The 16,155-nt window shown below is 39.7% G+C and overlaps 1 protein-coding gene across 1 annotated transcript in view; it reads right to left on the bottom strand.

Annotated features, from left to right (window-relative positions):
- The window catches only part of camk1da (calcium/calmodulin-dependent protein kinase 1Da), a 115,011-nt gene that overhangs the window by 18,545 nt on the left and 80,311 nt on the right, over positions 1 to 16,155 (bottom strand). The window contains exons 4-6 of the mRNA XM_034673978.1: positions 10,133 to 10,271; positions 9,516 to 9,642; positions 834 to 909 (exon numbers count right to left, since the gene is read on the bottom strand). Coding sequence (XP_034529869.1) covers positions 834 to 909; positions 9,516 to 9,642; positions 10,133 to 10,271 — 342 coding nt within the window. The remainder of the gene's footprint in view (positions 1 to 833; positions 910 to 9,515; positions 9,643 to 10,132; positions 10,272 to 16,155) is intronic.

Raw genomic sequence — 16,155 nt, 5'->3', positions numbered from 1 at the left:
GCAACGAGCAGTGTTTGTTGTTTGTGTTTATCAGCGGTTCTGTGCGTCTGCTTTACAGAAGGACGATGTTAGCCTCCAGCTAATGGCCCGGTAAACAAGCAGCATACATCCCAGGTTTGCAGCAGAAGTAGCAAGGTACTCTGTACTAATATTGTCTGGGAGTTGGAGAAAATATTAATTTAGGAAAAAGTCAGAAAATGTATGTTGCTGTCCCCTGCCAGGCCCAACAACAACTCCAGAACTTTGATTTGAGACTTGCAGAGTTGACAGATGGGCCGTCACATCTACAAAAACATAGTTGATAACAGTAAAGAATGGATTTGGTTGTAAAAATCATGCATATTCAACATTTAGATATTGGATATACATTTTAGATATATAATTTTGTCCTACTTGTTATTTCAAATAAAGTATTTATTTCTACTCGTTAGTTGACATAGTAGTACTTCCACAAAAAACAACTTTCTATCAGCACTGACTTTGTTTTCGAATACAACAAGTACTTCATTTCGGAAACTAGGAATCAATGGAGCACCTGAGTATGAGATTTTTTCCTTAACAAGAGTCTCCAGTCTGCACAACCTCAAAGGGTGTTGTTTGGATACACACCTTGAGCTGAGCTCTGCTATGTACTAAGCCATGTATGCAACAGTAATCAATGCATCACAAATCCTTTGATACAGATGGCAACAAGAAGCCTGGTTTCCATGTTTGAATCTGACAGAGGATGTTAATGTGGTAAGCGTTGGTCCTGGAAGGAGACTCATCTAACATCTAAACCTGACTCCATCTGAAAGTGGGTTTAAATACAGAGAAGGTGAGTCAGCACTTACAGGATGTAGGCGATGACTCCGATGGACCAGCAGTCCACGGCCTTACTGTACGGCTTCTGGGCGAGAACCTCTGGAGCTGAAAGGGAAAGTAAACAGTGGTTAGCTTTAGCTACTTGTTTCTATGCTAAAGAGATTGCAGTAGTCAGCTGTTTTTTTAATGATGCTTAAATCTAAAACTGTTTCCATTGGCATTTGACTTTGTTGTCGACTTGAGGTCCAGTTAAACTCCTATGCCGGTTTTTATAAGATAATGTTGCTGTTTTATGAGTCTGAATACAGAGAAAACATGCAGACTCTCTGTGTCTTTCCAAATTAAAATCACATGTTTGTTTGGTTAATGGTGGGAAATATTCTGCAGGAGGTACAAGTTCTCAGGTTTTACCTGACATGAAAGAAACTCATAACTCTACAAATCCATGCAGGAGGGACCCGAGATACAAACACAAACAAAGCTATGATTTCATCAATAGATACTTTTCTTACATTTAACATGAATCTAACTTTTTATACCATGTGTTTTCAAGATGAGCTGGCCTGGTCTGATTCCTCTGCAGATCAATTCTGAACCTCAGACAGCATAAATTACTGATGACAGAGAGCTCGCCATAAAATCAACTATCACATAGAAACTCAATGCTTGATTCAAAGACATTTGTCACACACACACACACACACACACACACACACACACACACACACACACACACACACACACACACACACACACACACACACACACACACACACACACACACACACACACACACAAATAGCACAAAGAAATACTCCTCATATCTGGGGCAGACAGAAAACTTTGCCCATGTGTGCTGAATCAGAGTGATTAGCAGTGTTTATAAGTCTACCCTGACTCATTGCCAAGGTGTGTGTGTGTGTGTGTGTGTGTTTGTGTGTGTGTATGTTCATGTTTTGCTGGTTTCAGAATTAGGACATTGTTACACACTGAGGTCACGGAGTCTGGTGCTCACTATTTCAGAAAAAAGTGAGTTTAGGGTCAAATATGCTGGAAGAGAGTAAATCAGTTAAATATAGCAGTAACATGAACTGTTTTTCTCACTCAGTTAACTTCATTTGTACTGTTTCATTGTCATTGCTTTGGTATTTCCACAAATCACCTGTCAAACACTTGGAATTCACCATGTTTGGAGCTTTCACTTGATGACATTTCAGCCTCTTTTTTTCAGGTGGACTTCTGTTGTTTCTCATCAAACTGCTGCTGTTGCTTTTGACTGTGTTGTTTTAAAAGTTTTTACATGAACTTTAGATTGTGTTTCTTTATTGTTGAAGGAAACAACAAAACCAGGTCAAAAGTAAGTCCTTTGATTACTTTTCGAACAGAATTAAAATCCCTCCATGGCTTGTGTGTCTGCAGCTCCTTCACAGTTAAATATATGAAGCTAATAGGAATCTGAAAGAAGTTAACGCCAAAATGTTAAACTAACACCTCAGGTAGCACCTCACGCAGGTAATGAGTTTTTCATGATGGTTTTAGCAACACCTTAAATGCTGACTCCCTGTTTTTACTTGACCACTATTTGTGCCCATGTTTTCACGTGTTTTATGTTCACCTTGCAGAAAGAAAACATTCCCCTCTTGAATTTGCAGCCAAGCTGCTGAGTGTTTTATACATCCTATGTGAAGTTATTAGGTTTAATATTTGTATTTCTGCTGATTCGTGCTCATTGCTTTGCCAAGTAAACAAATGATATTATTAAATAGTTGAAAATAAAAACAAAGAAGGTGTTGATAAAAGTCTACTTCAGGGTGTAATACCTACATCAGCTGATTTCACTGAGGTTTAAAGAACATTTTTAAGTGCAGATTTTGTCATGTTGGGGCATGCCACTTTAAGAGTTATCCAAACAACCCTATTCAATATCATTCAAGACTTTCGGATGTGTATTTTGTCCTTATTGCCTTTAGAGAACAGCTGATTAAGTGTGTCTTTTGTCTTTAAATGATAGGACAGTAGATAAAGCTAGAGGAATATGAAAAGAGAATGTGAGCAACTTGAAGTGAAGGGCTGTGGGGTGGGAGTCAAGCATGTGGCCTCAGCATGGAGGACATGATTTGGCTGCTGAGCTAAACCAATGCCCCTTAAATGTCTGTTGGAAAAGTTTGTTTTGGCTTTAAGAATTTAAACTTTTAGTGAGTTAGAATGAACTTTTAAAAAGCGATCATACAAAGCTGAGTGGCTTGAATTTTTGCACAAGGAGTGGCATAAAGTCACCCAACAGCAATGTGAAAGACTGGTGGAGAGCATGCCAAGATGCAGGAAAGCTGTGACTGAAAATCAGGATTATTCCACCAAATACTGATCAATCAATCAATCAATCAATCAATCAATCAATCAATCAATCAATCAATCAATCAATCAAACAATCAATCAATCAATCAATCAATCAATCAATCAATCAATCTTTATATGTATAGCGCCAAATCACAACAAACGTTATCTCAAGACGCTTTTACAAATATAGGAGGTCTAAACCACTCTATGTCAAATTATATCTAATCTATCAGAATATATATATAAAAATGAAATGTTCATCAAAGACGACAGCTTGGCCATAATTCTCCTGTCAGCCACCACCTCCACAGGGTCCAGGACTGAGCTGGCCTTCTTTACCAGTTAGTTCAGTCTTGCTCTCCTGTACCCTGTCCGCCCACAGCAGGTGAAATCCTTCCAATGTGGCGTTCGTGTCCGGTGTTAGCTCTGTTAGCATGGTGCTACTCTGCCAGTATTCCCTCTGGTGCTGGTTAGCTCGTCCACCTTATCATAGATAGATCTTACATTTCCCATAATGGTGGGTGGAAGGACAGGTCCATGTCGTCTTTTCTTAGCTTGCACCTCAGTACCAGCATACTGATTTCTGATCTCTTCCCGAGTTAAAACATTGGCGTTGTGTTGTTTAAAAATGAATATGAAGTTGTTTTCTTTGCATTATTTGAGAACTGAAAACTGCAACTGTTGTGTTATTTTGACCATTTGTCATTTTCTGCAAATAAATGCTCTTAATGACAACACTTTTTGTTAATGTCACTCAAAAACATACCCATAAATAGTCAAATCAGAGAAGCTGATAACTTTGAAGCGGTCTTTTATTTTTTCCAGAGATGTAGACAGACTACATCAGTACTGCCTTGACCCACAGCTCCTCCTGTATTTGTTTACAGTATGAGCTTCATAGTGAACTGTTCACATTGAATGAACAGATCTGAAGTTGTATTTAATAAAATCTGCTTACAGATAAATTCAACTAACACACAATCGTTTTAAGCAAAGTAAAACATCAAATCTGATTCCACATGCTTCTACTTGCGCTCTTTGTTCAGGTCTGCTTTTTATTGAGGAGTTGTATTTTTAGAAGCACATTGTCTGGAGTGAAAATGCCTTTTGGCTGAGTAAAGCTCTGCAGGAGGGCACGAAAGCAGGGGGTTGTGGGTGGGGATAATAAATTAGCTGAATGTGGTAAACAGGTCTGAGAGGTACAGAAAGATGTATGAAGAGACAAAGTGATGTAGATTTGACCATTACAAGTCAAAAACATTTGTTTTAGACTTTTAAGTGATTGTGTTTGCACCTCCATGTTTACATATCTGAAACATTATCTGTAGATACTTCCAGGTCAATTTTTATAGGTTAAAAAAACACATAAATGTTGTTGTGACTTTTTAAACAGACAATATAAATAATAAATATACAAAATTATAGACTTTTCATGACACAGATTCTAGATTGGGTTTGGCACAGTTGGCCTGATGTGGCCACTACACAATTATTTAAGAAAGTTATTTGAGTCATATATTTATGTTCCTGTCTGTCTGTATTTCTATGACACATTTGTTTGTGTGAAAGTCTGCATGCTACTTGTCAGAACCACCGATCTGTCCACTTACAACTAAACATGTGTCTTGTGTCATAACACAAACCCACGCACTCACACACACACACGCACACGCACACGCACGCACACACACACACACACACACACACACACACACACACACACACACACACACACACACACTCAGATATACCCTTTAGCATCATTATGTACTGTGCTATATATGACATTACCAAAGCAATTCATGCCTGACCACATGGTCTACGTGTGCACACGTAGACCATGTGGTCAGGCATGAATTGCTTTGGTAATGTCATCATCATTACAGTATCAGTATTATCTAGCCTTCATTGAAAAGAAATGAACCGTGCAACATGGCTTTGTCACTGGCTAACTCTGACTCATCAAGAATTCATCTGTCCCTTGTACCACTGGCCTCCAATTGCATCATATGACCCTGTTCTACTTTGTATGTGTACTTCTTCTGTGCTCATTGTTTAAGTCACTGTTGGCTGTAAAATAAATTGGCATTCAAAAAAAAGGAAACTTACACTGAACTCGACCTTGACTAGGGAAATGTACTTATGGTCATGACCACAGACTCACACAGAATAAGTGTAAGCTGCATAACATGACATCCTCTGATTATATTAAAGACACTAAGTAACGTTTAAATGTTTAAAATATGAAAACAGACTAACAAGACAAACAGTCATGTGCAAGGCATGATGGGAAACATGGCATGACGTGTGTCTGCACACCGACTATAGCCAGTCGTCAGACAGCTACGGATATTTGGTGAACACTCTTTGCATTTAGCGCTTCCATACACTACCAGTCCAAAGTTTGTATTTATTGTAATTATTTTCAACATTGTAGATTAATACTGAAGACATCAAAACTATGAAATAATCTGGTTTTACCATAATCTGGATTACAACAGTAGTCAAACAGGGCTATCCATTGTGTACTAACCCTACCTCTGAACAACACAACTGATGGTCTCAAACACATTAAGAAGGCAAGTCATTCTACAAATGAACTCTTGACAAGGCTCATGTTAATTAGAAACCATTCCAGGAGACCACTTCATGAAGCAGACTGAGAGAATACCAAGAGTGTGCAAAGCTGTCATGAAGGAAAAAGGGGGCTACTTTACAGAATCTAAAATATAAAACAGATTCTGCTTTGTTTAACACTTTGTTGTTCATTCAATAATTCCAGAAATGTTCTTTCATAGTTTTGATGTCTTCAGTATTAATCTACAATGTTAAAAATAATCAAAATAAATCAATACCGTTGAATTAGAAGGTGTGTCCAAACTTTTGACTAGTACTGTACGTATATGTCCTGAGCAAAGAGAGCAGGGTTTTCCATATATGCTCATCAGAAAAAGAGAGAGAGAGAGAGAGACCGACTAATGAGTCCCTCCTGTAAATGTATTGGTTGAGATTTAACGTCTCCTGTTTAATACAGACCCTGTAATGCGACTGAGTCAAACGATTTTACGTGCATCTTTTTGCGTTGATGTCATTTAGTACCAGGTTACTTTTGATCATTTTGATATGTTCTCATTAACAATAATGCTCCACATATGCTGTATTACGTTACTGGTGTGAGAGCAGAAGCACTGGTGAAAATAATTCAAACCTAAGTTAAGCATTTGGGACAACTTTATAAAGAATACAGCTGATGAGGCCAATAGTGGGTCTTTTTAAAAGTCTTTTCTAACTATGTCATTTCCTGTTTTATTTTGTTGTACATACTGGTTTTCTTCTGTATTTTCAATGTTGTGTACTTCAGATGCTGTTTCCTGTGTAGTATACCTCTTATGTTCTTATATTCCTTGTGTTTGGATTTCTACTCATGTTTCCTGTTTTATTTTGTAGTTCTTCCTCCCTGTGTGTCTGATTTAGTTTTATTTCCTGCTCTTGTGTGCTTCCCTCCTGCTTGATTACTCTAATTAGTTTCACCTGTGTCTTGTGTCACACCTGCGTTGATTACCCTCTGTGTATTAAGTTTCTTTGTTTCACCTCTCCTTTCATCAGTTCATTGAGTCTTTGTTGTGTCTCTTCCTCTGTGTTTTTGAGCACTTCTGTTTTTCTTGTAGAATTTGTTGGATTTTTCAGTCAGACTGTGTTATAAGAAAGTTTTTGTTCATGTCTTGGCTTTTGCTTGGTAGACAATTTTATTTTGTACCAATCTGGATCCTCCTACTTTTGTTTTTGCTTTGAAACCGTGACACAACAAGGTTGACATACAGAGCAGAGAAACACTAGGAGGGTCTCAAGCTGCTGTGCTGCTGTGTGCATTAACGGAGAATAGTGTGTGTGTGTGTGTGTGTGTGTGTGTGTGTGTGTGTGTGTGTGTGTGCGTGCGTGTGCATGTGTGTGTTGCAAAGTCAATTGATGGGAAGCCCTGGGAGCAGGTGAACAACCACTTTGATAAAGTGACGGATAAATGTCATTTGAAGTGGTCAGATAACACAGGCCCTATAACTTACTATAAGTATGTTTTTTTCCCCACTCTTTTTAGAATGAACCTCCCACATTCTAAAGTCTGAGTGGTCCCTGCAGTAATATCTTATTTCTAAAGTGGGCCACAGTTCTCTTTAGTGTGGGAAAGGCTGATTTAAACCATACACACACAAACATGAGCATCTGCAAACAGAAACAACACTGTCTTAATTCTCCGGATCACAGTGAATTACCAAATAACCTTCAGAAAAGATGAATGGTGTCAGATGGCAAGAACATGTGCTTCCTGGGTTCTTTGTGTGTTTGGTTGGACTGACGCCTTCAGAAATCCAAGTACAGACAGCTCACATCGTGTTTACACCGGCAGGCGATGAAACAGTGAGAGATGAAACTTGAGATGTGAGCTCTGTCACCAAACCATGACACGGACATGAACAGGAAATCAATTGCCTGTTTCACCGAACCCTGCCTCCAAACAGGAATTATCCAGTGAAATCTCAGCAGCTGTTAAAGCAGCCGTCTGTTGATTTTGGGATTTCTCCCTGCTAAAGTTTTACTTTTACAACAAATAACAAGTGCATGAAAACAAAGGAGTTGACTGAACAGTGTGTGTTAATCTGTGTTGACATAAGCTGATGTTTTTGACTGAATGGAAGCCACTCCTGGACGAAGGCAGAGTTTAGGCTAACAATAACAGCTCTGTTCAGCTCTTAATTGGATTTGGAGAAGTTTACCCTCCAAAAATTCAAGCCAAACTCCTTATCCGACATGGTATGATGCCTCATTAAGTCCCCATTCTAATAAGCTTTACACTTGTAACAAGTGTGCAGAAATATGGCTGAAATGGGAACAGTAAAGTTTAAATCTAGCCTCTGTCTTGCCCATTTCTAAAGGCTTTAATGAAATGAATTTGGCCTCAATAATTCCCTCATCATGATTAATATCAGGACTCACTTTAGGTGGAGGAGTAAAATTGCTCTGCGATAGAGTTAACCTATTATACCTCAGTTATTAACCAGTGTTGATGCTGACATTTTAAATTAAGCTCTTTTAAAAGTTCAGACAGGAAGACTAAGACTTTATTTTGCATGCTAATTCATTGTCAATATATTGCATTCACTCCTCAACACATGGAAGTCATGCTTAAGGCTGTGCAGGCACACTGTCACTACCAGACCGTTCAACAGATCTATGTCAACATTAAACAGAAACACTAGCAGTACCAGAACAGGCACCAGAGCTGCAGCCAGGGAAATGAACATCGGAACCTCACTCTGCAGACTCTTAATAAACATGGCTGACAATGAAGGCCACAAGGGAGAATTACAGCAGCTCTAACCAGGACCCCAGGGTGGCTCAGACAGGGACAAAGAGGAAGGTTGGATATCAGTTGGTTCCCACTTTTAAGGTTATGATGGGGTCAGCCCCAGCTTCCTAGAGCTTAACTGCAAGAAATCCTTCTGAGTAAAGTAAAACTCTCCAAACACTTCTGAATATTAGGTGCCCTCACATGTATCGTATGTTAGAAAGGAAACCTACTATATTAGCCTTGATATAAGACGACCCTGATTAAAAGATGAACTCCTCTTTTCAAGACTAATTTTTAGAAAGAGACTCTGTGAAGACCAAACCAAAATTGTAATTCAAAAAAACATTTTTCATTCTAAAAATGTAGAAAAAAAGCAATTAAATAATATGAGGTAGGGTATTATTTTCACACCTTTTCAATACAATTTTAAGTGTTTTTAATGTCTTTTAAAATTACATTTCCAGGGCATCTTTGGCCCAGCAGTCTCAGTGCGCGCCCCATATACAGAGGATATAGTCCTCATCATAGTATTCACACATTTGACTCCCGGCCTCTATCATTTGCTGCATGTCTTCCCTCCCTCTCCACTCCCCACATTTCCTGTATACCCCCACCTCTCCTATCCAATAAAGGCAAAAATGCCAAAAAACATAAATGGAAAATAAAATAAAATAAAATAAAATAAAATAAATGTCCACATTCAAATTCATTTAATATGGTTATGTGTGTAAATGAAGCACGTATGGGATTAAAAATTAAATAACATAAAAATTCAAACAACCTTCGGTCTATTGGACGGATGGCGGTGTGGTGGATTTACCATTGTTTCATTTTTCCAATCACACAATGACAAATTTTGATTCTGTCTTTTTGTGCTCACCACCTTTTTTCTTTCTGGGAGACCACCAGTGTAAGTCTCACATCCTGGATGTTATGTTGGGTCATATGTAAAGTTTTTTCCTTTTCAATTTAAAGAGCACTGTGTTGTCGTGAATAGTTCCACATTGGGGATCATGGCAGACTAACTCACCCACATATCCTGGTGTGCCGCAGGCGGTGGACATGACGTCCCCACTGCCCTCCATCTTGGAAAGACCAAAGTCGCTTATCATGATCTTGGACTCATCTTGTGGGTTGAAATACAGCAGGTTCTCCGGCTGGAAGACGGAGAGAGAAAAACGAGGAGAGGGAAAAAAAGGGTTCATGATTCATGTTTGTTGGTTTTATGAGTTTTAAATTTATGGTCATTTTTGTTGAAAGTAAGTAAACATAACATTTGTCATTTAGGAGATACATCTGAGAGGTTCAACTTCAAAAGAAGGTGGCAGACCCAACCCTCCAATCTTCCTCATTTAACAGACTGTAAGTTTATGGGTGCAGCTCTGACCAATCACCTCTCTCCTAACAGCCGGCACGCGCCACGCTGACCCACAATGCTCCGCATGTGTGGAGCCACTGCTCTTATTGCTGCAGTTAATCTCGGGCTGTCAAAAGTAAACGACCTGCTCGTGAGGCGTAAATATGTGGAAGGGGAGAGTGTGTATCTGTGTGTGTGTGTGTGTGTGTGTGTGTGTGTGTGTGTGTGTGTGTGTGTGTGTGTGTGTGTGTGTGTGTGTGTGTGTGTGTGTGTGTGTGTGTGTTGTGTACCTTTAGGTCTCTGTGTACGATGCCCATCCTGTGCAGGTAGTTCACAGCATCCAGGACTTGCCGTATCAGCGTGCTCGCATCCTTCTCCGTGTAGAAACCTTTTTCAACAATGCGGTCAAACAGCTCACCACCTGACACCCTGCAGAATGCAAAGAAGTGTGTTTGTGTCAGTGTGTGTTGTTAAAAACCTTAGCATTCATGCACACATGGCAGTAACTGCTAACAGACTGGGGGGGGGGGGGGGGGGGGGGGGGGGGTTGCAGGGTTGAGAATTCTGGTAATTTATGAGCTGTAGATGTTTCCAGCCAAGAGTGTCTGGTAGCTGTGAGCCATGTGCTAACTCACTCACACACACACACACACACACTCACACTCACACTCACACACACACACACACACACACACACACAACACACACACTAACACACAGACACTCATATACCCTGCAGTGTTTAGCATACCTTTTAGCATGCTGATGTTATTTCTGAAAGAGTGATAAAATGTGGAAAATCCTTGTAGTATTCCTGGAAGTCTGTCTTTTTCTCTGTCTTCATGATGATTCAAATTTTCTGACCTTTCCTTGTTTTTATGCAACTGAGGATCATTGTTCTTGTGTATTTATGTGCATCTGTCTCTGTGTGTCATGAAAATGAGATTATTTCATGTGTTTTACATGCAAACATTTAAAATCTCCTCTGGCATTAAAACCTGCAATAAAAACTTCAATCACATCATGCAGATTGTGGAAGAACGACCAGCACAGCCGACAGAGGTGACTGCGTAATACATCACAGATCTTCTGAGGTCAGCAAATCTCTATCTATTAGAGCAACAACTTCCTGGGACTCATTACCGAGTAAAACCAGAGAGTGCTGCAGCTTTGCAGAATTTAAGTCTAGGGTGACTTAAATCCACTCAATCATGTTCTCATCACATTTAAACGCAAAGTCTTATGAACTCTGTTTTATAATGCGGTCATGATTTAATGTTTTATTGTTATTTTGTTGCTACTGAGATATCTGATGTTGTGTGAGGCTGTTATAGCGTAGTGCATACAGTGCTGCTGTATAGTGATTATAAACTATTGTGCAGTTGTTCTTATTGTCACAATTTGATTCAAACAAAAAGAGAAAAAAACGCAGACTGAAAGGAAAAGTTATATCGACAACATAAAGAAAACAGATAAAGTAAACGTACTTATAAAAGCTTAGTCTAAATCCACTGAAGAAACACTAAAACACACTGAGGACACAAGGAAGACTCACAGGTAGGATGTGCAATGAACCAACCAGGAGGGAGGAAACACAGAGACTAAATACTGACCGGCCAATCAGATGCAAGTGAGACAACGAGACACAGGTGGAACTAATGAGGGTGCAATCAAACTGGAGGGAAACACGGGGACAGGAAGTAAAAGGAAACCAGATGCACAGGGAGCAAGAACTACAAAATAAAACAGGAAATACAATAGACTAAACTAGAAAACACAAGTGAAAATACAAAAGGAACACAACACAAGGCATGAAACACAGAGAACCAGGAAACTAAAGACAAATACAACCAAACTAGAGCAACTAGCATGATATTTATAGTGTAGAACATTTAACTTTTAATATTGTGCTGTTAATGTCAATGTGATGGTACCTGATATAGTTGTAATATATTGTAGTGTATCTGTCTGTATGGTTTACTGAGGCACTGTATCTGCCTCCTGCAGGGAGCTTTGCACTGCCCATTTAAAATAAAAATAAAAAGTAATAAAATGAAATGAAATAAAATGAAATGAAATAAAAATAAAATAAAATAAATTGAAATGAAATAAAATAAATTAAAATGAAATAAAATGAAATAAAATAGAAATAAAATGAAATGAAATAAAATCAGTTAAAATGAAATAAAAATAAAATAAAATGAAATAAAATAAAATCAATTAAAATGAAATGAAATAAAATAAAGCAGCTCTACCTTGTTTATGTCCTCATCTTATAGTTTTGAGAATACTTTTTATTTGCATTTAATTGCTCTTTAGATTGTATTCCAGATTTTAATAAAACAAAAAGATTTAAAACCTTAATTGATCTTCAGTAAACTTTGATTGAGAGAGCTGCTCTAAAGGGAGTCAAAGCCTCTGTGTGGTGATAAAATATTCAGACACCTTTGAAATCCTCCATGAATGAAAACCATCAATCAAAACTCTAAAAAAAAGAAACTCACTTTTGACCCAAGATCAACACATAAAAACCTTCATTAGCATTTTCTCCCCTCGGCGGATTCTTTCAATAATTAGTTTTATGTTTCATGACTCCAGAGCGCATGAAACGACTTGTTCAGGTGTAGATACAGTTCACACAGATCCTCATCTGCTGTACAGACACATAGCTCCCCCTGCTGGTGGATAACTTGGCCTCACCTCACAATATCATCTCTTAGTATGTTTGTATTTTAATGTTTGCAAAACAAGTTGAAGCAAAAAAGTCTGACATGAAGCAGAGTATAAGTAGTGGTTGCTCTAACACTGCAGCAGAGGGTGTAATGTAACATCAAGTGTTAGTGGTTAAGGTAAAATCAGCTGTAACCTTATAAGGTGGTTATATTCTCTCTATTCTGTGTTTGTATGCTTTTTAAATGTCCTCACACAACACACAGAAGTATGAACAATGGGCAAACATGTGCACACACACACAAAGCTGCATGATGTATGTGTGTGGCATCAGCACGGCGACACATCAGATTAGAGTCTGTGGAAGTTCAACTCTAATGAAGTTTCTGAAAAAAAGAATTAATTGCTAATCCTCTCTCTCTTCAAAGACGGCAGCGGCTCGTTCACTTTCAGAGGCAGTCAAGTCCTGGGATGACGAGAAAGGGCTAAAGACACACACACACACACACACACACACACACACACACACACACACACACACACACGCAAGCACACAGAGTAAAAGGGAGATCAGCCACCAGGCTGCATGGTTGCGTAAGCGTTTGCGTAAGGAGACCATGGCAATCAGACAGGAGCACACACACAAGAACACACGGACACACACATGCACACACACACACTCACACACTCAATCACACATATACAGATGCAAGGGCAGGCCCATAGACAAAAAAAGAAAATATTTTTAAAGCACACACACACACACACACACACACACACACACACACACACACACACACACACACACACACACACACACACACACACACACACACACACACACACACACACACACACACACACACACACACACATCCCAAACACACAAATCCAAGCATAAAAACACAAAGATTCGCACACAAGGTCACACACATGAAATAGCAGACACAGTGCACACACATTAACACAATATCACACATACACACAGCCAGGAGACCAGGCTGAAGGACAGTCAAAATAACTCCCCTAAGCTTTAATGAGATCACACTTTTTTAAAAGATATATTGAGAAGGTCAAAGGTGACAGGCCCCTGAGAGGCTGCTCATGTCACAAGCTCCCTAGTTACAGACAGCCATCTTACTGAAGAGATACACACTGTGGTTTAAGTCTTCATTCTTTGTGTACACTGAGGAATTTAACAATAGATTTTTATCGTTGAGTCCCCTTCCACTCTGTTTTAGTAGCATTACTATGATTTTAAACTTTGTCTTACTTAGAGAAAAGATTTAATCTGAGAGCTGTGAGAGAAGTTTATTCAAGTTGACTGAAAGCTAAACACATTGTCACCCTGGCTACTCACTCTTTATTTTGGCCATATTATATTCTTTAGGCTGGCCACACACTAGACGATTTTAAAGGGATATTTCAGCTTTTTTGAAGTGTGATTAGTAATTTTACTCAGCGCAATGGATGCTGGTCAGCTTGGCCCCTTCAATGAGAAACCACCAGGAGAAACAGCACGCAATCTAGGCTGCAGACTGGGTCCAATCTGCCATATCATTTAGCTAGTCAGCTGGAGAGACTCTGACCCAAGCACTCGTCTTGGTTTAGGTGTAAGCTCTACTGAGACATTCAGACATCAGAAAGCCAATTTGCTTTAGCACTATTTGCAGGCACAACACAGACGTGCTCTTCCGCCTGCAGCACACTGATCTGCTGTTCGTGTCTATGATGTATATCACTGTTATATTGATATTTTGCCTCTGATGTAAAACCCACAAATACCTATAAGAGGAGCATACCGGGAAGTGTCACCAGATGTATGTGGCCTCCTTTATCAGCTCACAAACATGGCTGCAAACATAAACACAACTGCACCCAGAACCAAGAGGGATGCTGAAAAAGAAGACAAGCGTGTGGAATAATCACCTGTTTTCTTTCCCTTGTTTTTGTAAGAGAACACACGCCAGGAGAGCCAGCTGCAATGTTTCAATCAAATCTTCAGAAGTCACGTTTGATCACGTGAGTTTATTTGAGATATTGTGTCTGTGGGATTGCCACTGTGAAATCGTGACTGGTGTGTGTGTTTAGAGGATTGTAAAAATTGGTCAGGACCAAAGTATTAAAATTGGTTAAGATCTAAAGGTTATGGAGTCTGTGTCTAGCCTAATGCTTTACACAATACCTGCATGTGCTATGTGTTTCTCATGAATCCAAAATGAGGCCAATGCTCAAGTACTAAAACTGCAGTTACATCCCTTCTTTCCAACCATTGATGGGATTTGTTTTTTGTTAAAACTAAACCACAGCTAACATGAATATTTCTCCCTTGTTCCATCTTTCTTTCTGTTTCTCTTTCCTTCTGTCCCTAAGCCATGGTGGTTCATCAGGGCTGACAGAAAGCCGTAGTTCTGAGAGTGTGCATGTGTGTGCGTGTGCAGCATGCTGTGCAGTGTAGCAGAGATAAAGAGGCGTCACAGAGTTGGGGGTCTGGCAGACTGATCACAGCAGAGAGTCAGAGGTCTGACTGCTGAGCTGCTGCGATGATTAGTTTCCATCAATGGTGGAAAAAAAAAAACATGCTGTTTGCCTGGCTGCAGTTTCAGTTTGCTCTCTTTGATACATCGATGTTTGTTCACATGAGGACATGAATCCTGTGAAAACTATAGTTACACTTAATCAACTGAGTTCCTTATCTGAGTAACAATTCTTTACTTACACAGCTAGACCGCTTCTTAACACCAACTAGTCCTGATAACTCACCGGAGCTTTTGTTCCTGCTTTGAATTGATGTATATATGTTTCAATTAACTATGAAAGGAACCCAGAAAGTCCTCCCAGTGTGCCTCTTGTTCTGTAAAACACACAGACATTACCTGCAGACAGCCACCCCTCCTTCCAGACACTAACTGCATCAGGAAAAAAGTACAATAAGAAGAATACTGACAGCGAGTTCAGGATCAGGACCACGCCTCTATCACTTGAAGCTCATTATCTCTTTCACCTGTGCAATTACCTGCGCCAGTTTATAAAAGCCTGCTCACTCATTCTCTCTTGTTCATCTCAGTTCTCTCTATCATTGCCCCTAGACCCTCTCCTCTCTTCTCCTCTCATCACAGGGAACAAGAGGGTTATTGAACTACAAGTGTGTCAAGACATGCACCTACCCTGAGTCTCAACCCCGTCACTGACCATTCTGATATCTCAACACCTGTGAATCCCTCCTTAAATGAACGCCTACTCATCCCTCATTACCTCGACCCCTACTCATCCCTCCTTACATCAACACCTTTTCATCCCTCATTACCTCAACCCCACTCATTCCTCCTTTCCTCTACCCCAACACATCTCTCCTTACCTTGACCCCTGTTAATCCCTCCTTACCTCAACCCCCACTCATCCCTCCTTATATGAACGCCTACTCATCCCTCATTACCTCGACCCCTACTCATCCCTCCTTATATGAACGCCTACTCATCCCTCATTACCTCGACCCCTACTCATCCCTCCTTTCCTCGACCCCAACACATCTCTCCTTACCTTGACCCCTGTTAATCCCTCCTTACCTCAACCCCCACCTATCTCTCCCTACCTGAACACCAACACATCGCTCCTTACCTTGACCCCTACACATCCCTCCTTA

The sequence above is a fragment of the Notolabrus celidotus genome, chromosome 21 (genome assembly GCF_009762535.1).
Source record: "Notolabrus celidotus isolate fNotCel1 chromosome 21, fNotCel1.pri, whole genome shotgun sequence".
Classification (NCBI taxonomy): Eukaryota; Metazoa; Chordata; class Actinopteri; order Labriformes; family Labridae; genus Notolabrus; species Notolabrus celidotus.
Note: the sequence above shows the minus strand (reverse complement) of the source record. Positions and strands in the feature narration are given on the sequence as shown.